Raw genomic sequence first — 23,352 nt, 5'->3', positions numbered from 1 at the left:
ATATAAAAAATAGTGAAAGGGAATAAAGTGGAAAGGAGAGAAAATGAGTGGGAAATAATAGTGAGGGTAATGTAACATGAGTGACACCTAACTCTGGGACACAAACAAGGGGTAGTGGAAAGGGAGGTGGGCGGGGGATTGGGATGAATGGGTGTCAGACACTGAGGGGGGCACTTGACGGGATGAGCACTGGGTGTTATGCTGTATGTTGGCAAATTGAACTCTAATAAAAAAATATACAAAAAAAAAGAGAAATGGTCTACTATCAAAAACTGTTGTCTAGGATGTGAAGAAACGGGAACCCTTGTGCACTTTGGTAAAATTGTCACATGGTATAGCTAATGTGTAAAACTCTATGGCAGTGCCCCCCAAGATAGAATTATCATATGATCTAGAAATCCCACTTCTGACTACATAAAATTGGAACAGATCAATAGTGATTAAGGAAATTGTAACAGTAATCAAACCTCCTCAAAAAAAAAAAAAAAAAACCAAAAACAAAAAACCTCAGGCCAGATTATTTCAGAGGTGAATTCTACTAAACCTTTAAAAAAATTAATTCCATTTCTTCCTTCCAAAATTGAAGGGAACACTTTCATAGTCATTTTATAAATTCAACATTACTCTCATACTAAAACCCTGATAAGGACACTACAATCAAAGGAAACTACAGGATGGTATCACTGATGAATATAGATGTGAATATTCTCAACAAAATACTAGCAAACTAAATTTAACAGAGCAATACAAGCATCGTACTACCATATAGAGTGGGATTCATCCTAGAGATGCAAGGATAGTTCAACAAATATAAATTAATAAATGTGATCTACATTAATAGAATGAAAGGTTAAAATTACACTCTCATTTCAAAAGGTACTGAGAAAATGTCTCATGATGAATGCAAAATGGTATTTCATTGTAGTTTTGATTTGCATCTTTTCTTGCTTATTTGCCATTTGTTTATATTCTTTCATGAAATGCCCATTCAAATCCTTTACCCATGTTTGAATCAGGATGTTGTTTTTGTTGTTGAATTTTAGGTGTTCTCTATAAATCCCAGATATTAATCTCTTACGGGATATATAATTTGCAGTCTTTCTCTTATTCTGTGGGTTGCATTTTTTCCTAGTTGATAGTATTTTTTGACGCACAACATTTTTAAATTTTCATGAAGTCCAATTTGTCTATTTTTTCTTTCGTTTGCCTTTGGTGTCATATTTAAGAAATCATTGCCAAATCCAGTGCTGTTAAGCATTTGACCTTGCCTTTCCCTGCCCGCCTCCCTTTAGTCTGGTTAGCTGGGGATTTGTCAATTTTGTTGATCTTTTCAAAGAACCAACTTTTGGTTTCATTGATGTTTTCTATTGTTTTTCTCTTCTCTGTTTCATTTGTCTCTGCTCCGCTCTATTATTTCCTGTCTTCTGGTAGTTTTGTGTTTAGTTTTTTTTTTCCTTTTGTTTCTTTGAGTTGTAAAGTTAGATTGTAGATTTCAGATATTATTTCTTAGTGTGTTTAAAGCTGTAATTTGCCCCTTAAGCAATGCTTTCACTAAGCCATATAGGTTTTGGTATGTTTTCATTTTCACTTATCTCTAAGAATTTTCTAACATTCTTTGTAATTTCTTCTTTGATCCCTTGTTTAAAAGGGTATTGTTCAATTTCCACAAATTTGTCATTTTTCTAGTTTTATTTTTGTAATCCATTTTAACTTCTTCCCATTGTGGTTGAAAAGTATTTGGTATGATATCTCTTTTTAAATCCATGGAGACAATTTATAGCCTAACGTGTTCCATCTTGGAAAATGTCCCATGTGCATTTGAAAAGAATGTATATGCTTTTATTGCGTGTAGTGTTCTGTATGTTTGATAAATCTGGCTAGTTGTGTTTTTAAGTCCTCAATTTACTTATCTTTTGTCTGATTTTTCTATCAATCACTAAAAGTGGGTATTGAGGTATCCAACTATTATTGTAGAACTATTTGTCCCTATCAATTTCACACCATATATTTTATATGTTATTAGATGCATAGATATTCATAAGTGTATTTTCTTGCTGCATTGAAATGTCTACTAATATATAATATCCTTCCTTGTCTCTTATATTTCTTAAAGTCTATTTAGGCTGATATTAGTATAGTTAGCCTGCCCTTTTGGTTACCATTTGCATGAAATCCTACTTGGTCATGGTGAATAATTTTCTTAATGTGTTGTTGGATCCTATTGGTTAGTATCTTGTTGAGAATTTTTGCATCCATGTTCATCAGGGATATTGGTCTGTAATTCTCCTTTTTGGTAGGGTCTTTGTCTGGTTTCAGAATTAAGGTGATGCTGGCCTCATAGAACAAATTTGGAAGTACTCCATTTCTTTCTATCTTTCCAAACAGCTTTAGTAGAATAGGTATGATTTCTTCTTTAAACGTTTGATAGAATTCCCCTGGGAAGCCATCTGGCCCTGGACTCTTGTGTCTTAGAGGTTTTTGATGACTGCTTCAATTTCCTCCCTGGTTATTGGCCTGTTCAGGTTTTCTATTTCTTCCTGCTCCAGTTTTGGTAGTTTGTGGCTTTCCAGGACTGTGTCCATTTCTTCTAGATTGCCTAATTTATTGGCATAGAGCTGTTCATAATATGTTTTTAGAATCGTTTGTATTTCCTTGGTGTTGGTAGTGATCTCTCCTTTCTCATTCATGATTTTATTAATTTGAGTCTTCTCTCTCTTCTTTTTAATAAGGTTGGCTAATGGTTTAGCTATCTTATTAATTCTTTCAAAGAACGAACTCCTGGTTCTGTTTATCTGATCCACAGTTCTTTTGGTCTCGATTTCATTTAGTTCTGCTCGAATTTTAATTAACTCTCTTCTTCTGCTGGGGGTGGGGTTTATTTGCTGCTTTTTCTCTAGCTCCTTTATGTGTAAGGTGAGCTTTTGTATTTGAGTTCTTTCCAGTTTTTGAATGGATGCTTATATTGCGATGTATTTCCCCCTCAGGACTGCTTTTGCTGCATCCCAAAGATTTTGAACGGTTGTATCTTCATTCTCATTAGTTTCCATGAATCTTTTTAATTCTTCCTTAATTTCCTGGTTTCCCTTTTCATCTTTTAGCAGGATGGTCCTTAACCTCCACGTGTTTTAAGTCCTTCCAAACTTCTTGTTGTGATTAAGTTCTAATTTCAAGGCATTATGGTCTGAGAATATACAGGGGACTATCCCGATCTTTTGGTATCGGTTCAGACCCGATTTGTGACCCAGTATGTGGTCTATTCTGGAGAAAGATCCATGTGCACTTGAGAAGAATGTGTATTCAGTTGAGTTTGGATGTAAAGTTCTGTAGATATCTGTGAAATCCATCTGGTCCAGTGTATCATTTAAAGCTCTCGTTTCTTTGGATATGTTGTGCTTAGAAGACCTATTGAGGGTAGAAAGAGCTAGATTGAAGTCACCAAGTATAAGTGTATTATTATCTAAGTATTTCTTCAGTTTGGTTATTAATTGGTTTAAATATTTGGCAGCTCCCACATTTGGGGCATATATATTGAGGATTGTTAAGTCCTCTTATTGGATAGATCCTTTGAGTATGAGATAGTGTCCCTCTTCATCTCTCACTATAGTCTTCGGGGTAAATTTTAGTTTATCTGATATGAGGATGGCTACCCCTGCTTTCTTTTGAGGACCATTTGAATGGTAAATGGTTCTCCAACCTTTTATTTTCTGGTTGTAGGTGTCCTGTCTATAATGAGTCTCTTGTAGACAGCAAATAGATGGGTCCTGATTTTTTATCCAGTCTGAAACCCTGCGCCTTTTGATGGGATCATTAAGCCCATTCACGTTCAGAGTTACTATTGACAGATATGAGTTTAGTGTCATCATGATATCTATTCAGTCCATGTTTCTGTGGATTGTTCCACTGAACTTCTTAAAGGGGAATTTTAAGCGTCCCCCTTAAAATTTCTTGCAGAGCTGGTTTGGAGGTCACATATTCTTTCAGTTCCTGCCTGTCTTGGAAACTCTTTATCTCTCCTTCCATTTTGAATGAGAGCCTTGCTGGATAAAGTATTCTTGGTTGCATGTTCTTCTCATTTAGGACGCTGAATATATCCTGCCAGCCCTTACTGGCCTGCCAGGTCTCTGTGGAGAGGTCTGCTGTTACCCTAATATTCCTCCCCATAAAAGTCAGGGACTTTTTTTCTCTTGCTGCTTTAAGGATCTTCTCCTTATCTTTGGAATTTACAAGCGTCACTATTAAATGTCGAGGTTGAATGGTTTTTATTGATTTTAGGGGGGGATCTCTCTATTTCCTGGATCTGAATGCCTGTTTCCCTTCCCAGATTCGGAAATTTTCAGCTAGGATTTGTTCAAATACATATTCTGGCCCTCTGTCCCCTTCGGCGCCCTTGGGAACACCAATTAAACATAGGTTTTTCTTTCTCAAGCTGTAGTTTATTTCCCTTAATCTGTCTTCATGGTCTTTTAATTGTCTGTCTCTTTTTTTCCTCAGTTTCCCTCTTTGCCATCAACTTGTCTTCTATGTCACTCACTCGTTCTTCCACCTCGTTAAGCCTCGTCGTTAGGACTTCTAGCTTGGATTGCATCTCATTTAATCGATTTTTAATTTCTGCCTGATTGGATCTAAATTCTGCAGTCATGAAGTCTCTTGAGTCCTTTATGGTTTTTTTTCTAGAGCCACCAGTAGCTGTATAATAGTGCTTCTGAATTGGCTTTCTGACATTGAATTGTAATCCAGATTTTGTAGCTCTGTGGGAGAGAGGACTGTTTCTGATTTTTTTTTTTTTTTTTTTTGAGGTGAGGTTTTCCTTCTAGTCATTTTGCTCAGTGCAGAGTGGCCAAAAACAAGTTGTATTGGGAAAAGTAGAAAAAGAGAAGGAAAGAAAAGAGAAAAAGAAAAAAGAGAAAGAAGAAGAAAAGGGAAAAAAGAGAAGAAAAAGAAAGAAAGGAGAAAAAAGGGGCGTGGGGGAAGCAATCAGAAATCAAAAAGAAAGAAACAAAAAAAACACAAAACAAAACAAAAAGAACAAAAAACACGGGGGAGTATCTTCTGATTCTGTATACTTTAAGTCCCTTGACTTCCTCTGGAACTGGTCCCTCTAGCTGGTCTTCTGGGGGAGGAGCCTGCTGTGCTGATTTTCAGGTGTTAGCTCTTGGGGGAGCTGCTCTGCCCCCTGCCTGGTGCAGGGCTCAGTGGGGGTTGTTTACCCTGTGAGGCCCCAGGAGGAACAGCCACAGTGGCTGGGGGAAACTCTGGAAACCTGGATTCAGCTCCCGCAGTAACTCCGGGGCTCTCTGTCTGCAGGGCCTGGGGGCTCCGGGGCGGGGCCGCTGATCTGCTCAGCTCCAGGCAGGAGCGTCCTTGCTGTCCTGGGCCCTCCCCGCCTCTGCCTGTCCGGGGGGAGGCCGGATCCTGGGCTGTGTCCCGGCGCCCTGTGCTCCGGGGCCTGCGCTCCGGGGCCTGCGCTGTTGGATTCGCGCTCCCGCCCCGCAGCCCCCTCCGCGGAGCCGCCGCCCGAGCCCCTCCGAGCTGCTCCGGGTCCCGCCGTGCGCGCTGCAGCCCTTAGGGAGCTCGGCGCACTCTCCCGGGGAGCAGGTGCCTGTTAGTGTCCCAGGGAGCCCGAGGGCATCCCCGCCCTCCTGGGTCCTGCTCTAACTGCCTTCGAGCCCCTTTCCGCCGGGAAGGTTGGTGCAGCTCCTGCTTGTCCGGGACGGGGCTCTCCTGACCTGGGGACACTCGCCCCGGCCTCAGCCCGGCTCCTCGCGGGGCCCCTCCCCCTTGGAGGCCTTTTGTGTCTTTATTTCTTTTTCCCTCTTCCTACCTTGATAGAAGCGCGAACTCTTCTCACTGTAGCATTCCAGCTGGTCTCTCTTTAAATCTCAGGCGGAATTCGTAGAGTTTCAGGATGATTTGAAGGTTACCTAGGTAATTTGTTGGGGACAGGTGATTTGGGGACCCTACTCTTCCGCCATCTTGCCCCTCCTAGCCATTTAAAGTAATTTCTAATAGGAAAGGACTCACTTCTTTCACTTTGCTCTCTGTTTTCTATATGTGGTATTGCTGTTTTTTCCCTTATTTCCTGCATTTGTGGTCTGTTTTTGCATTTAGTTGATTTTTTTCAGTGAAATGTTTAAATTCCTTTTTCATATCCATTTGTCCATCTTCTGTACCTGTTTACTTCAGTTACCATGGTGATTATATTTAACATCTTAAATTTGTAACACTCTAATTTGCATTTATACCAGGATAACTTCAATAACACAAATCCTGCTCCTTTATAGCTCTGTCCCTACTCCTTTTTTTCAATTTATTTATTTTTTTAATTCATAAATTTATTTTTTATTGATGTTCAATTTGCCAACATATAGAATAACACCCAGTGCTTGTGCCGTCAAGTGCCCACCTCAGTGCCCGTCACCCAGTCACCCCCATCCCCCGCCCATTTCCCCTTCCACCACCCTAGTTCGTTTCCCAGAGTTAGGAGTCTGTCATGTTCTGTCTCCCTTTCTGATATTTCCCACTCATTTTTTCTCCTTTCCCCTTTATTCCCTTTCACTATTTTTATATTCCCCAAATGAATGAGACCATACACTGTTTGTCCTTCTCCGATTGACTTACTTCACTCAGCATAATACCATCCAGTTCCATCCACGTTGAAGCAAATGGTGGGTATTTGTCGTTTCTAATGGCTGAGTAATATTCCATTGTATACATAAACCACATCTTCTTTATCCATTCATCTTTCGATGGACACCGAGGCTCCTTCCACAGTTTGGCGATTGTGGACATTGCTGCTATAAACATCAGGTGCAGGTGTCCCGGCGTTTCACTGCATCTGTATCTTTGGGGTAAATCCCCAGCAGTGCAATTGCTGGGTCATAGGGCAGGTCTATTTTTAACTCTTTGAGGAACCTCCACACAGTTTTCCAGAGGGGCTGAACCAGTTCACATTCCCACCAACAGTGCAGGAGGGTTCCCCTTTCTCCACATCCTCTCCAACATTTGTGGTTTCCTGCTTTGTTAATTTTCCCCATTCTCACTGGTGTGAGGTGGTATCTCATTGTGGTTTTGATTTGTATTTCCCTGATTCTGTCCCTACTCCTTTTGTTTGTTGATGTCACAAAATTACATCTTTATGACCAAAAACATGAACAAATAATTATTTTATTTTTTAATAATTATTTTAAATGTATTAGTCTCTTCAATTATGTAGAAAATATGGCCTAAAAAAACAAAATTGCAATAACATGTAACTATTAGACTAGTAATTTTATTTGTTTTTTTTTTGACTAGTAATTTTAGAAAGTGTATTGTTTTCTTAAATCATGTAGAAAAGACAAATTACAAACTTTTGTTACAATAATATTTGCTTTTATTAATAATAATTGCCCATATATAAACTCCTTAATTGAGATCTTTATTTCTTCATACTGCTTTGAGTTATACTCTAGTGTCCTTTTATTTCATTTTGTAGGTCTCCCTTTAACATTTCTTGCAGAGTAGATCTAGTATTAATGAACTCTCTTAACTTTTGCACTTAGCAAAAACTTAGCACTTTGACTATTTTGGCCCACTACTTTCTGACCTACCTATGAGGTCTCTAATGAGAAATATGTTTATGATTTTATTGATAATCCCTTGTATGTGACATGCCTTTTCTTTACATCTTTCAAAATTCTCTCTTTATCTTTGGTTTTGGAAAGTTTGATTTTAATGCGTCTTGGTGTGCGTCCCTTTGAATTCATCTTGTTTGGAGTTCATTTGGCTTCTTGATTATTCATATACACATCTTTCATTGAATTTGGGAAGTTTTTAGTCATCATTTCTTCAACTAGAAGAAGAAATCTCTCTGTCCCTGTCTCTTCTTTTGAGTCCCTAACAATGCATATTCATCCACTTGATAGTGTTCCACAGGTTTCATGGCTCTATCCACTTTTCTTTAACCCTTTTTCTTTCTGTTTCATTGGCTCAGTAATTTCCATTATACTTTTTGTCTCCTTTTCCTTTCTTCTGGCTACTCAAAATTGCCTTTGAATCCCCCCAGTGAATTTTTCACTTCAGTTAATGTACTTAATGGTAAAAGAATTTCTTTTAGTTTCTTTTTAGATTTCCTACCTCTTTACTGATAATTTCCATTATGTTTATACATCTTTTTGTTTTACTTTCTCCACATACCTTCCTTTAGTTGTTTGATCATCTTTAAGAAAGTCTTTTAAAATCTTTGTGCAACAGGTCTATTGTCAGGTTCTCCTCAGGGATACTGTCTATTGACTTATTTTCTTCCTTTGAATGGACTCTACTTTCCTGTTTGTGAAGGAAGCATCAATAAGCAATCAGAGTACAGGTGCCAAATATTTAGAGGACAAGATACCTTTAGTCCAGCTGACTTCCCCTAGCTCTATACAAGTTGCTCCAGGAATATGTGAACAGATGCTACCATAGTGCTAGGAATGGAAGATGGTAGGTGCTAGTGCACTAAAAGCTGAAATTGATTAAAATTAACCACAATTTACAAATCTTTGCTTGGAATTTCCAAGCTTTCAATAGACTCCAGAGCTCCCAGATATTTTACTAGTCAGATTCTGCCAGTGTAACTGTTGTCTAGATGGGGAGATAGTTGGTGCTTCCTACTCTACCATCTTCCCAGAATCTGCTAAATCTGTGGGTTTTTTTTATATTGTTATGAGTTAACTGATTATTTATTTAACTATTACCTTTTCATTGTTTAAAATGGCCTCTCACTGCATCAAAATATTTGTTGTTCAAAATATTTTGCAAGATGTATTGAGTTCTCAACACCTGAATTAAAAATGTAGTCTTAAAAATTTGTTTTAAGGTGTATAAAGTTTAGATATTTTTAAAATATTCATTGTTTTTATTGTTGATTTTAACTTAGGTTTTAGTCAGATATTTTGTCTGAATATTATAAAATTTTTATAATATGTTGTCTTCCTTTATCATCAATAAATGACTGAAATAAAAGCTGGGATCCCAATTCTACTTACCTACATTTTTTTTTTCCTCACCAATTTGGATGCCTTTTATTTCTTACTTACCTACATTTTAAATGATGGTCATAAAGTCATATTGCATATAAAAGAGCTATGGAAGACTCCAGTTATTGCCCATCTATCTACCACTACCAAAAATAGGATGTCACTGAGCTGAACCTAAATATTATTTTCTAGCCTCTCCTTCTGTGACAATCTTGGGCTATGATATCCTAGCATCCCTTGAGACCAAACCAATGAAGTCTTATAAGAGAAAATAAGGTCCCAAATTTCTTTATTTTATTTTTTTAAAGATTTTATTTATTTATTCATGAGAGACACAGAGATAGAGAGGCAGAAACACAGGCAGAGGGAGAAGCAGGCTCCATGCAAGGAGCCTAATGTGGGACTCTCCTGGGTCTCCAGGATCACACCCTGGGCTGAAGGTGGCGCTAAACTGCTGAGCCACCCAGGCTGCCCAAGATCCCAAATTTCAAAAATATCCATCCAGTTATTAACAGTGTGTGTCAGACTAGTGATTTAGATCTCTTTTACTTTTTATGGTCATCAGAATTTCCTCTAGGCTTACTATGAGTAAAGGTTGAGCCAGTGGTAGGCTAAACTCTATTTCATTCTGCTTCATCAGGTGAATATACTTATGTAAATAGGTGCACTGCTATTTTAAAATTATTTTTCCATTTATGTAATAGATGATTATGGCCATATATAGGGAGATAACATCATAGAAAAGTCCATACTTTTGCACACTTGTGGTTCCAATACCTGATAATACTCTCCAGACACAATGATTCTATAGTTACTGGAGGAGAAATTCTTTAGAAAAACTCTGTGGATTCTAACCTTTAGAGGAATGAGCTGGAGAACTACAGGTCTCCTACGTTATCCATATTTACTATATGTTCAGTAAGATAGTTGAACTGTGCCCATTGTTATTCTATTTCAGGTAAGGTCAAAAATTGGCTATTGTCCACAGTTCGATGCTTTGCTGGATTACATGACTGCTCGGGAACTAATGGTCATGTATGCCAGGTTGTGGGGAGTTCCTGAGACCCAGATTACACAATATGTGAATAAATTGTTGCAATCACTGAATCTGGAACCCTATGCTGACAAGTTTATTTACACTTACAGGTGAGATATTATACTGGTGTTCTCATTGCAGACAATATTGATGAATCTCCTATGTTTCTGCTTTTTGGAATGGGTGCCCACAGTTTAACCAGAGTTCCAAACAGTGGCAGTTACTGTGAAGCAATCTAATGCCCTGACAATGTTTAGATGCCAGCAGTAAAGCAAACCTAGACAGTATTACATCTTCCCTTTGCAGGGATGGAACTCAAAATCCTGGTGCTATCAGAACTGTAGCTATTGAATTGCAACGAGACTATTTTTCTACCTCTATAGTTCTGTGTGTCTCAAATAAAGACAAATGTAAGATTCTTTGTATTGATGTGGCCTCTATGTAGTTTGTGTATCTAGGAATCTCAAGAAAAAAATATAAATTTCACTGATAACATAGCTAAAATTGATTTTGTAAGCAAAATGTTTCAAATGAAACATGTTTCTATGTTTCAAATGAAAATGATTTGATTTATACATGTGGTTTTAGATCTGGTGCCTTGATTGAGCTGCATGTAATCAGCATTTTTAGTATCTTTGTTCTCTGACTCAGCATTTTGGAAATAGGCAAACTATTTTCTGTAAAAGATGATATGTATTAAATAGATGTTTGATGTATTAAATTACTATAATGTAACTTAATCTCTGCTTCTGTTTTCTGTCTCCTTCCTTGACCATAAAGTGGAGGAAACAAACGTAGACTGAGTAATGCCATTGCCCTAATGGGAAAGCCCTCAGTCATCTTCCTGGATGAGCCATCAACTGGCATGGACCCAGAGGCCCGGCGCCTGCTCTGGAACAGAGTAACAAGGGCACGTGAAAGTGACAAAGTCATCATCATTACCTCTCACAGGTGTGGTTTATTGCGAGGCTTGTTTAAGGGTTGGAAGTGTTTTCATGGCTATGAGAGGTATTATTTGGGGCTTGTAATATTGGACAGTAAACTTTTCTAAATATGAACTCCTCTTGATCCTAATGAATGGAATAACCAAGAATTCTCACTGAGAGGAGAGGGCAGAAAGTTTAGGATCTGTTCCATTTGAGAATTTGATCCTCAACTTCTTTGAACTTGAAAGTATCTTCACTTTCCATGATGTTGATGATGGGCAAATGCAACTTTCTGTTTTAAAAAGAGTCATAAAATACTGGAAATTTGAGCTACAGAATGTCTTGCAGTGGAGATCTTTTCAGCCTTACATCATTCTGGTGTCTTGTTTTGCTAGTATGGAGGAATGTGATGCTCTCTGTACCAGGCTGGCCATCATGGTGAAGGGAAAATTCATGTGCCTGGGCAGCCCTCAGCACCTCAAGAACAAGTTTGGCAATGTTTACACCCTGAAGGCTAAGTTCAAGATGGATACAGATGAAAAAACTTTAGAGGATTTTAAAAAGTACATTGCAACAGTTTTCCCAGGTAAATTAGGTTGGTTAGGTTAACTTTGTTAGACATGGGTTAAATAATATTTAGTTGTTTTCACCCCCCAAATGGCATAGGTCTCCAATAACTATTTCTTCTGAGTTCTTGAAATTTATTATCTTCCATATTGAGATCATTTTAATTGTTTTAGATTTTTAATTTTTTTATTTTTAGAGGGGGAAGTGCATAATTCAGGTGGGTAGAGGGAGAGAGAGAGAATCTTAAGGGGGCCCCAATGCTGAGCGTGGAGCCCAATGCAGGGCTCAGTCTCACAACTCTGAGATCATAACCAGAGCCAAAATCATGAGTTGGATGCTTAACAAACTGAGCCACCAGGTACCCTGAGATCCTTTTTAATGTTTATTCTTAAAAAATTCTTGTGCCTAGTTGTGTTAAGAAGTTTTCACAGAAAAAAAATGAGTGAAAATATCAGTGAGGGTGACAAAACATGAGAGACACCTAACTCTGGGAAATGAACAAGGGGTAGTGGAAAGGGAGGTGGGCAAGGGTTTGGGGTGACTGGGTGATGGGCACTGAGGGGGCACTTGGCGGGATGAGCACTGGGTGTTATGCTATATGTTGGCAAATTGAACTCCAATAAAAAATATGTATAGAAGTTTCACAGAAAACAAACAAACCAACCCACCAACAGAAGTACATTCTTCCTGACATTATTTTGAGCAAATAGCTGTTCAAATATGACTGAATTAAAAAGGAACTGATGTGGAACCCATATATAAATATTGGCCTTTAAAAAGTTGAAATAAATATTATATGGAAAGACAGCTGGAATATCCACTTCTATGTGGGGGTTACCAGAGGAACGAGAAATATTTAGAGTAAGTGGTTGCATGGCAGAAAATACTAAATCTTAGGAAGGACTAAGAAATTAGGTGACTAGACAACAAAGAGATATGGAAAGACAACTAACAGCATTTTTTAAAGTAAACAATTCAGGGGTACCTGTGTGGCTCAGTCAGTTAAGTGTCTGCCTTTGGCTCAGGTTATGATCTCAGGGTCCTGGGATGGAGTTCTCCACTGGGATCCCTGTTCAGTGAGTCTGCATCTCCCATTCTCTCTCTGCGCCCAACCCAACTCGTGCTGTGTCTCTCTCTCAAATACATAAAATCTTTAAAAATAAATAAAGTAAACAATTCAGAAACAATTAAGTACCAGGAACAAATAGTATAGGAAGTATAAGGGAAATGGATATTGGAATGGAGGAAAAGAGGAAAACATCAAACAAAAATATAAACAACGAACAAGGGGTGGTGGAAAGGGAGGTGGGCAGGGGGTTGGGGTGACTGGGTGACGGGCACTGAGGGGGGCACTTGATGGGATGAGCACTGGGTGTTATGCTATATGTTGGCAAATTGAACTCCAAAAAAATGTATACAAAAATAAATAAATAAATAAATAAATAAATAAATAAACTATTACATACTACATAACAAAAAACAAGCATTCGAAGGAAAGTAAGAAAGAAGGGAATATTAATAAACACAATCATAAAAATATTCTACAAAGAAAAAAATGTCACAGGATAGAATAAATATTAAATACTACCAAGAAAATTTCTTAAAATAAAATAAAACCTAATTGAAAAGTCAATAAGGCTCCCCCCAAAAAACTGATCTCAAATCATTAATGCCAATGAATAGTCTAATATAACTATTGCACTTTAATAATAAATTAAGGAGGGACCTTTGGATTTTCAGACAGAAAGACAAGTCATATATAAAGGAAATGAAATCAGATTGAGCACAGACTTTATTACAAGAAAATTTTATGCTAGGAGAGCACCTAAGATATTTAAGATACTCAATGAAAGAAAAAAGCAAGCAAGGTTTTCTCCTCCAACCAAAATGACTTTCAAGACTAAAAGTCACAGCCATGAATACATAAGAACTCAGGGAATATTATTCCCATCAGTCTTTTCTGAAGAATATACAAACAAAAAATTTCAGATCAACTAAGAAATGGTTGGAGAAGCTTCTGCATAAGAACTAATTGTGGACGTTGAATAAATGTAAGGGCTAAATGAAGGGTATTTGTGTGATAAAATACCACATAATTGATATGTATTTTATAAATGCATGTATAATACAATTATCAAAAACAAGGGAAGAAGGCAAAAACATTTGGTAAGTTAAATATGATTATTAAATATAAGGTATCAGCTGTACATGATAGAATATTGCTTTAAATTACATGTTGGCAGAGGGAACTAAGAGATCACTAGCACAGAAAATGTTGTTCATAAAGGGGACCAGAAATTATCTCAAAAAGATGGGATTATGGATACTAACATAAAGATATTAATAAGGAGTTATTCATTAGAACAAAAACACAAACCTTTGGTATATTACAAATATAACAGGAAGTAGAACCAACCACATATGGGAATATGTGTGTTTATTTATGCATGTCTATGCATACATTTATGCATGTCTATTGCATACATGTCTATGCGTACAGATCTATGCATTTCCATTTCCATGTAATTATAGAACAGTGTAGGAGGCCTGCTACAGAACATATTGGAACTATCAATCAATCAACTAATAAAAAGGCTTAACTCGAACTAAATAAAAAATATTTTTTCAGATTGGCTAACAAGCAAATTCCAACTCTGCTGTATATAAAAAAAAAACTACTAAAACAAACTGAATTAAGAGAGGTTAAAACAAAAGAATGGTCTCCATGATTTTATGCTAGCTGTAATACACAACTTTTAGCAATATGTTAAAATTTTAGCAAAATCTTATTACTCTATGGCATCCATCAATGCCTGCCTTGTAAAAGCAAATTCTTTCATCCTGTTTTTCCCTGCGGGTGCCTGTCTCTCCCCACATATTGTTAGTTGTTTGCCCATTGTTTGCCTAATCACAGAACTGATGAGTTAAAGAAAAGCCATTAATCTGCAATTTGTCCAACTTTTTCTTGTTTGAAGTGCAGGGGTACACTGTTTCCAACTTTCCACACCTCTGAAGTGAAACCAAAATTGGTACAACCAATTATAAAAAGAGCAATGACCCAAAAAAATTCCACCTTCAAGTATACCTTAGATCTTTGCATCTACTTATCCCACGAGATAAGTAAATAACCTTTAAATTAGTGATAGTCACAATATTCAGACACTAAAAGCACCCCATGGAGAATAAGTGAATGGAAATAAATTATGAAATAATCATATACCAGATTACTGTACAGAAAGGAAAAATGAGTGAATTAGTACTATATGAAACAACATGAATGAAACTTAGAAACTTATAATATTGAGTGATGTCATCAAGATGACAATATAGGTCATTCTTGACTTCAGCCCCAGTCACAAGAACAACAACTAGCAACTATCCATAGATGAGACACAACTGTGAAAATTCCAAAATCTGGGAGTGAGGTTAAAGCAGCCTCCTGGACAATAGAGACTGAGAAGGATCACACTAGAAGGATAAGAGGAGCAGCTACATACTGACTGTATCATCCTTTTCCCCAGGCTGGCACATTGAGAGGGCCCACCTAGGCCTATGTTTTCTTCAGTGGGAAAAAGAGAGCCAAAGGTGAATATTAGGTTCTCCAGTATTGCTGGACAATTTCTGGTAGGCCCACTTGAGTCTCACCTTACAGGGATCACAGGATATTTACCACAGGGAATCACATAGGACAGAGAAGGTGGGTGGTACTTAAAGCAACCAGCACTCAGATTTTAGCAGATCACATTCCTATTTGTACTGGCATTGGAGCAGAGATTCTAGTCAGTGGCTACACCCATCTGCAGAGCTGAGCTGGTGCTATGTCTGGCCTCTGGGAGCCAGAGGGTACTTCTTCCTGATTTGGGTCCCCAGCCAACAAGCTGTGCCAGGTGTGAAACCTATTTTACAGCCCTGCTTGCTGGAGAAGCAAATGCAAAGTCCTGACCAACTGCTGCCCAACTAGGAAGTCTGGCCAGAGAACCCAGGAAGCCAAGGAGCCCATCCTACAGCCTCACTTTCATCAGTGTCTTGTCAGAGATTCCAGCCAATAGCTCTGCCCAGCTGTGGAGCTGAGCCATTGGCCCTATCTGACCAGACAGCCTCTCCTCTTCCCCCTACTTTAGAGCACAAGCATTGGACCCACCCAAACCAAGGCCCTGATAACAAGCACTGACTGCCCATGGAAGCAACCACATAAATATAAATAGTCCATTACCTCAAGCTGATGGATGAAGGTCTGTCCCTGATGAAGTGAACCTATAAGGTCTAGGAGACTACTTACTCAAATGTGCGAGTACAAACACAAAGAATCAAGGATGACAGAGAATCAGGTAAACATGATACCACCAAAAGAAACTAATAAATCTCCAATAACTGACCCTAAAGAGAGGTTTCTTAACTATCTGACAAAGAATTTAGAATAATCCTTTTAAAGAGGTTTATTTAGCGAGGGACACCTGGGTGGCTCAGTGGTTGAGCATCTGCCTTCAGCTTGCGTTGTGATCCTGGGGTCTTGGGATGGAGTCCCACATCCGGCTCCCTATAGGGAGCCTGTTTCTCCTTCTGCTTGTGTCTCTGCCTCTCTTTCTGTGTCTCTCATGAATAAATAAAAATCTTTTTTTAAAAAAAGAGGTTTATCAAACTACAAGAACACACAACTAAAACATAATTAGTTGTACAATACATGAACAAAATGAAAAATACAAGAATACACACCATCAAACAAACAGAAATCCTAGAGCTGAAAAATGCAATGACTGAACTGAAGAATTCAATAGAGAGCTTCAACAGCAAACTCAACCAAGCAAATGAAATAATCAGGAACTATGAGATACATCATTTGAAGTGATTCAGAGATGAAAAAAAAAAAAAAACCCAAAATGATAGAAAAAAAAAAAAGCCCACAGGATTTATGGGACATTGTAATGGAAATATATGCATTATGGGAGTTAAAAGGGAACAGAAAGTCTACTTACGGCAAGAATGACAATACTTTCCAAACTTGAGGAGGATATGGATATACATTATTTGTGAGGCCCAAAGGACCCCAAATAGTTGAAGTAGAAAAAAGTTAACTGAAAAACACATTGTAATACATTTCCCAAATGTCAGAAACAAAACAGAATTTTGAAAGCAGCAAGAGAAAGGTGTAATGCAAGGGAGCCTCCTATAAGCACATCTGTTTGTTCTGAATTTGAAATGGGTACCCCACTCCTTCCCTCATTCCACTAGTGGATTCTTATTCACCTGTAAAAGAAATAAGAACACACAGCCTGACTTTGCAGATTTATATGTGTGATTTCCTCTTTCATATGGCATGTGAATAGTAAGCCTTGTCCTGCTCTAGTCCCCAGCAAATACACTGTACATGCATACATAATCACACAACCAGAAAGAAAATCCTGCCAGTTCATATTATCAAGACTTGGTTTGTAGTAACAATAGCATTGTAGAGGCTCAAGTTTTTTAAACTGTGTATATGAACTAACATTTTTTTGTGTGTGTGACTAAAGCCTGCTGAAAGAATTAACCATATCACATATATACGAAAGACGTGGGCTTTTGGATGATGTTCCTCTTTTATTTGCCAAATTTATTCACCCTCTACTGTGTATAATTAAGTTGATGTAGGAATATTTTAGAATTTTAAAATGGAATGTATAAGATTATTCATCTATCTGTCCTTTCCTAGGTAGTGAATTAAAACATGAGAACCAAGGGATCCTTAACTACTACATTCCCAGCAAGGACAATGGCTGGGGAAAGGTGATTGTAGCAACCATGCTTTTCTAATATTACATGCTAAGAAAGCACTAATGGTAGGAAGTGTTTGGGACTGTAGTGTGGAATGGGAGCCTAATGTTATAGAAGGAGCAGAGACTTTAGGTTACTTTTCAATTGTTCCTAGAGTTTAATTGCTTCAAATTTCCACCTCTAGATTTTTTTTTTTTTGTCCCCCTGAAGAAAATGGAGCCAGAGAACTGCTTCCTTGCAGATTCTTAATGATCATTTCTTTTTCTCATCTCCCCCTTCTGTGCTTTTTGTCATTAAACAATAACTTGGTAGGACTTGGAGGAAGTGGTGGAGAGGCTCATCTGGGTTGGGCACTGGAGGGGATGGCTGCAGTGGTAACTGTACATTTTATTGCTATCATTATTAAAGGTGTTTGGTATTTTGGAGGAGGCTAACAAGAAATTCCATTTAGAAGACTATTCCATCAGTCAGATAACACTGGAAGAAGTCTTCATGACCTTTGCTAAACAAGAAAACATAGAAGTTTAATGAGAAAAAGGTGCAACGAGTTTCACTTCTAACTAGTGACACTATGCTGTCTTCTTCAGTACTCTCTACACCTGGATACATGGAAGGGCATTTCTGTGTGTATATCTGTATATATACATATATTTATGTAATAAAGACTCCCCCAAAGGGGACCATATGTCAATTCTTTGTAGACTTACATGGATTGCTTGTGCAAATCTAAAGGTATTTGGTAAAATTTCCATTTTCTATGCTAGAAACATGAAGGAGCAGCATTTATCAAGGTGGGGACAAGGATCTATTCCTGAGTATTTTGAATGTTTGGACAGAAACATCCAGAAATGAGGGAGCTGTCAGATGGGACACCCTGAAGAGTAAAACCTTTATGTTTTAGCAGCTGAATTATACATAAGAGGATCATAAAGCCTGGGGGTAAATCCTCTTTCCCATAGATATATATGCACACCCACACACCCATATACACACACCAATTTTGTAACAAAAAAGTCTAATTGAAATCAGTATCAAAATTTATGGGGATAATTTGGATTATTTCCAAAATTCAAACCAAGATTCTACATTTGTAAGAGAATCTTTGCACCAAGAACATTTAGAGTACAAGAAAGGAAGCAAAAACATTATTTAAAAATAGCGTATTTACTTTTCACTCTTGCCCAACTCTCTGATTAAGAAGGAATGAAAGAAAAATAAGATATAAAGGGAGACAAAGTTCTTCTGATTGTTTAGGCACATGGAGTCTCATAATAAACATGAGAAATCTAATCACTTCTCTAGATTCATGGGAGGATGATCCTCCTGAAATTACAAAATGGAAAGTTACTGAAGCTGTTGTATTTTGGGGTGGTTTAGGGGTGGTGGTTTTTATATCCTCAATTGGATATTGTGGGTAATAAAGTGATATTTTCTGTCTTACTGTTTTTAGGTGTAATACAACTTTCCATGGGTTCCAACCAAAACTACCCATAGATCTCTGGCATGTGATGTCAGTAATTGCAAAATTTGTTTCCCAAGCTGTCCATTTCTAAAAAGAGAGAGGAAATCATTTTATTAATTGTATTTAATATTATTATTTTTATTTAGTTTCATCTCATCGCCAGTTGGCTTTATTAATGATTCTTTAAAATAATTCCTTCAGTCAGGTGGTCTTTTTCACTGGCCCTCCCTATTTGCAACCCACCTCTTACCTTCAAGCAAGAAACAAAACAAGTGTCACTTCCCCTGCTAAGCTCTTTACATGCATTGCATCATTTAATCCTACTACAAACCTCAGGGTGAGGTAATCATTCTATTTCCCTCATTGGACATGGAGGCTCAGAGGGGTTAAGGGATTTACACAGGAGCACCTAGCAAGCAAGCAGGAACAGGGGCACCTGGGTGGCTCAGTGGTTGGGCATCTGCCTTTGGCTTAGGTGGTGATCCCGGGGTCCTGGGTCCTGGGATCAAGTCCCACATCGGGTTTCCGGGAAGAAAGCCTGCTTCTCCCTCTGCCTATGTCTCTGCCTCTCAGTGTCTCTCATAAATAAACACAATCTAAAAATAAAATAAATAAAATATACTCGTTGCTAGATGAATGCTAAGTTTGCACAGGTGGGGGGTAAAAACCAAGCAGGAACATCCCTCAGTGTACCCATTAAGAGCCTGACAACTACACAGCATATGGAGTGGGAGTTCTCTCTCTGTACATCCTTACAGCTACTCTTTAGCACCCTCTCCTGACAAAGCCTTAACCTGACAGTTCAAGGGGCCCCCTGACTGGCTCAGCAGTTGAGCATATGCCATGGCTCAAGGCCTTATCCAGGTCCAGGAATCGAGTCCCCCATTGGGTTTCCTGCAAGGAGCCTGCTTCTTCCCCTTTATCTCTCATGAATAAATAAATAAAATCTTAAAAAACAAAAAAAACACGAAAAACTGACAGTTCAAGAGCCCAGATCCATTCGGCGCTGAGAGGCCAGAACCTGATACCTGGTCCAGTAGGGAAGAGAAGCGCCCTCTGATAGAATTCAGAACCTGGGCTCCCAACCATTACGCTACAGTGCAGGTGGGTATTGGGGTGGGGTCCTGCAAAGAAGCAACCATCGACCAATCTGTGGGTGCCCTGTACCCTCTCTCAGAGCGTGAGGCCTCATTAAACTTTTCTCTCGCGCCCTGCCTGAGGCACCCAGACCCCGAGGGCCCTACCCCGTGGCCCAGGTCCCACAGCGAGGCCCAGTGAGTGGGCGGCGGGTCAGGGGAGCGCGCGGAGGACGCACAGGGGTCTCCACGCGCTGAGCAGCCACGGGCGGAGGCCGCCCAGGCCCAGGCAGGAGGCGGCGCAGGCTGCGGAGCGACACACGGGTCGCCCCGCGTCCGGGGCTTTGAGTGGCCCCAGAGCAGGGTGGCGGGCTCCTGTGCCTGCACCTCTGCCAGTTATCTGTTGACCCCCACAGACCGTAGAGGGCAGTGGCCACTGAATCTCCTCCCACTTCCCGCCGCCAGCTACCGGCCTGCGAGGGTGATCAGGCCCCTTGAGGGACGAGGGAGCCCGGACAGGCGGAGGATGACGGGGTCGCTCGGCGCGGGGCAGGGGCCAAGAGCCCGGAAGCGGGCGAACGGCCACGAGGTAGGGCCCTCGGGGTTTGGGTGCCTCAGGCAGGGCGCGAGAGAAGAGTTTAATGAGGCCTCACGCTCTGAGAGGGTCCGGGGCACGGAGGGTGCGGAGACGCGTGCCGCGACGGCCGCAGGGAGGAAGGGGCGGCCTGGGGCTGGGCGTGTGCGCGCAGGCGCGAGGCAGGGGCCGAGGCGGGAGACCAGAGCCTCGCGAGAACTCTCAGCCGGGCGGTTGGGGAAGGCGTTGGGAGGAGGCGCTGTGGCGGGGAGGGCGCGTGTCCCTCAGAGCTGGGGGTGGAGGCGGAGCTGTGGCCCTGGTGGTTTGGAGCCCTGAGCGGTGAGTGTGGGGCCTCCCCGCCTGGCGTCTTCTCCCCAGATTCCCCGGGGAGGCAGGGGTGCTCCCCAGACTCCCCCGGAGGCCGACCCGCCAGCCTCATTCTTGAGTGCAGAGCCCGAAACCCCCCAAGCCCCAGATACGCGGGAGCCCTCCACAGCGCTCCCTGCTGCGCTCCAAAACGACACCCCAGCCCCCTGTATGTAACACACATACTGTAGTATGACTTGCACCCCACTATCGAATGTCAGGGGCCACCACACCCCAGTGTTGGCCCTCCATCCTCACAGGACCTCACTCCCGTCCTCTGCCTGTCCGGGTCCCCCTGCTCTGGGGCATGCGTCCAGGGCTTCCCAGGGAGGAGAAAGTGCCCTCCGCGTCAAAGACACCAAAGCAAGCACAGGAAGTAAGAGATACTTCTCTGGACCCCCAAACAGAGAAGCTAAGAGCCTGAAGCCCAGGGGAGCGAAGGGAGAGGGGGAAGCTGGCTCCCCGCTGAACAGGGAGCTGGAGGTGGGGCTCCATCCTGGGACTCCAGGATCATGACCTGAGCAGAAGGCAGACCCTTAACAGACTGAGCCCCCAGGTGTCCCTAACCAGAGCAAAATAAACAAAATTTTATTTTGACTGTTGCAAGTACTTGAAAGGCAGGGCTCTGGAGGCACATGTGGGTCTCCGCCTGCTGAGTCCAGAACTTATGTGCTGTGTGACTGCCCCAGTCAGCACAGGACTGGGGTACTTAAAAACAAGATGTGTTTCTCACAGTAGGACACACTGAGTAACTTCCTGAGGCTGGGAAGTCTCAAAGCTTCATACAGGTCCCATGTGTGGTGAGAGCCTGATTTCTGATTCACAGACAGGCCTCTTCTCACTGTGTCCTTCACATGATGGAGGGAGCAAGGGAGCTCCCTGGGGCCTGTGTCATAAGGGCATTAATGGCATTCATCAGGGCTCCATCCTCATGACCTAATGGGGCTAGGATTTCAACATACAGACCTGGGGAGGCAAGGAGGACACGGACGTTCAGGTTACAGCAATGACCCAAGGTAAATAAATTGTTTGATTTCACCGATCTTGTTTCCTCATCTAAAAGAAACTGGACACTGCTTGTACCCATTTCTGAGGTGATTAGAATATTTCAACTGACGGAACACAGTAACGGTCCAATAAATACAGGAAAGGAACATGGAAGTTAAGTGATGCTGGAAGCTCACATGTCTTAGTTTTCGTCTGCCAAAGCAAGAATTGCACTGAACTATGTTAAACAGGCAAGGAAGACTCCATGCAAGGAGGTCAGTCTGAGCTCAGTTCTGCTGAAACAAAGGATGGGAAGGTGTGTGAGGGCTGAGTGAGACAATGGCAGTGTGCTGGAGGACTGTAGAGGGGAGGTGGACCTGTAGAACACATTGAGTAACTTGCTGAAGTTTGCTCCCGTGGTTCTGCAATCAGGCCATGTGTGCTTGCTGGTTGGTGCCTGTTAGAAGCTAGTGCCTGCCCTCCCACAGAGACTGGGAATAGGGGTGCTATCTTCCTTGAGGATTACATTTCAAAGGATGGCTCCCGGGTCCCTGCAAAAGACAGTTTGGCATTACAAAAGAGGAAAGAGGCTTGGAAAAAGAGCTACTTATGTTTTAAACAGAGAAAGGACCAACAAGCACATGAGAAAATGCTCCGCATCACTTGCCATCAGGGAAATACAAATCAAAACCACAATGAGATACCACCTCACACCAGTGAGAATGGGGAAAATTAACAAGGCAGGAAACCACAAATGTTGGAGAGGATGTGGAGAAAAGGGAACCCTCCTGCACTGTTGGTGGGAATGTGAACTGGTGCAGCCACTCTGGAAAACTGTGTGGAGGTTCCTCAAAGAGTTAAAAATAGATCTGCCCTACGACCCAGCAATTGCACTGCTGGGGATATACTCCAAAGATACAGATGCAATGAAACGCCAGGAGTGCACCCAATGTTTATAGCAGCCATGTCCACAATAGCTAAACTGTGGAAGGAGCCTCAGTGTCCATCAAAAGATGAATGGATAAAGAAGATGTGGTAAATGTATACAATGGAATATTACTCAGCCATTAGAAACGACAAATACCCACCATCTGCTTCGGTGTGGATGGAACTGGAGGGTATTATGCTGAGTGAAATAAGTCAATCGGAGAAGGACAAACATCATATTATCTCATTCATTTGGGCAGTATACAAAATAGTGGAAGGGAATAAAGGGGAAAGGAGAAAAAATGAGTGGGAAATATCAGAAAGGGAGACAGAACATGACAGACTTGTAACTCTTGGAAATGAACAAGGGGGGGTAGAAGGGGAGGTGGGTGGGGGGGTTACTGGGCGATGGGCACTGAGGGGGGCACTTGGGATGAGCACTGGGTGTTACTCTATATGTTGGCAAATTGAACACCAGTAAAAAATAAATTTATATAAAAAATAGAGAAAGGATGTGTAATTACAAGTTTTCTAAAGCAGATGCCCAGAGAAAAGGGTGATCAGGACCTAGAGCCAGGGGGAGCCTGTCTAAACATTAGTCCAGCTCAGGAACATTCAGGCCATCTTGGTCACGTCATTTTATGCAAAGTAGGCAGAAGATTTAAAAGGAAAGATACCTCTGTT

At 40.6% G+C, this 23,352-nt stretch overlaps 1 protein-coding gene across 1 annotated transcript in view; it reads left to right on the top strand.

Annotated features, from left to right (window-relative positions):
- LOC140598303 (phospholipid-transporting ATPase ABCA3-like) overlaps positions 1-17,967 on the top strand; it is a 72,421-nt gene extending 54,454 nt beyond the window's left edge. The window contains exons 8-12 of the mRNA XM_072753692.1: positions 9,955-10,142; positions 10,813-10,983; positions 11,354-11,544; positions 17,215-17,288; positions 17,685-17,967. Coding sequence (XP_072609793.1) covers positions 9,955-10,142; positions 10,813-10,983; positions 11,354-11,544; positions 17,215-17,288; positions 17,685-17,804 — 744 coding nt within the window. The 3' untranslated portion in view covers positions 17,805-17,967. The remainder of the gene's footprint in view (positions 1-9,954; positions 10,143-10,812; positions 10,984-11,353; positions 11,545-17,214; positions 17,289-17,684) is intronic.
- The last annotated feature ends 5,385 nt before the right edge of the window (positions 17,968-23,352 follow it).

The sequence above is a fragment of the Vulpes vulpes genome, chromosome 3, assembly GCF_048418805.1.
Source record: "Vulpes vulpes isolate BD-2025 chromosome 3, VulVul3, whole genome shotgun sequence".
Lineage (NCBI taxonomy): Eukaryota > Metazoa > Chordata > Mammalia > Carnivora > Canidae > Vulpes > Vulpes vulpes.
Note: the sequence above shows the minus strand (reverse complement) of the source record. Positions and strands in the feature narration are given on the sequence as shown.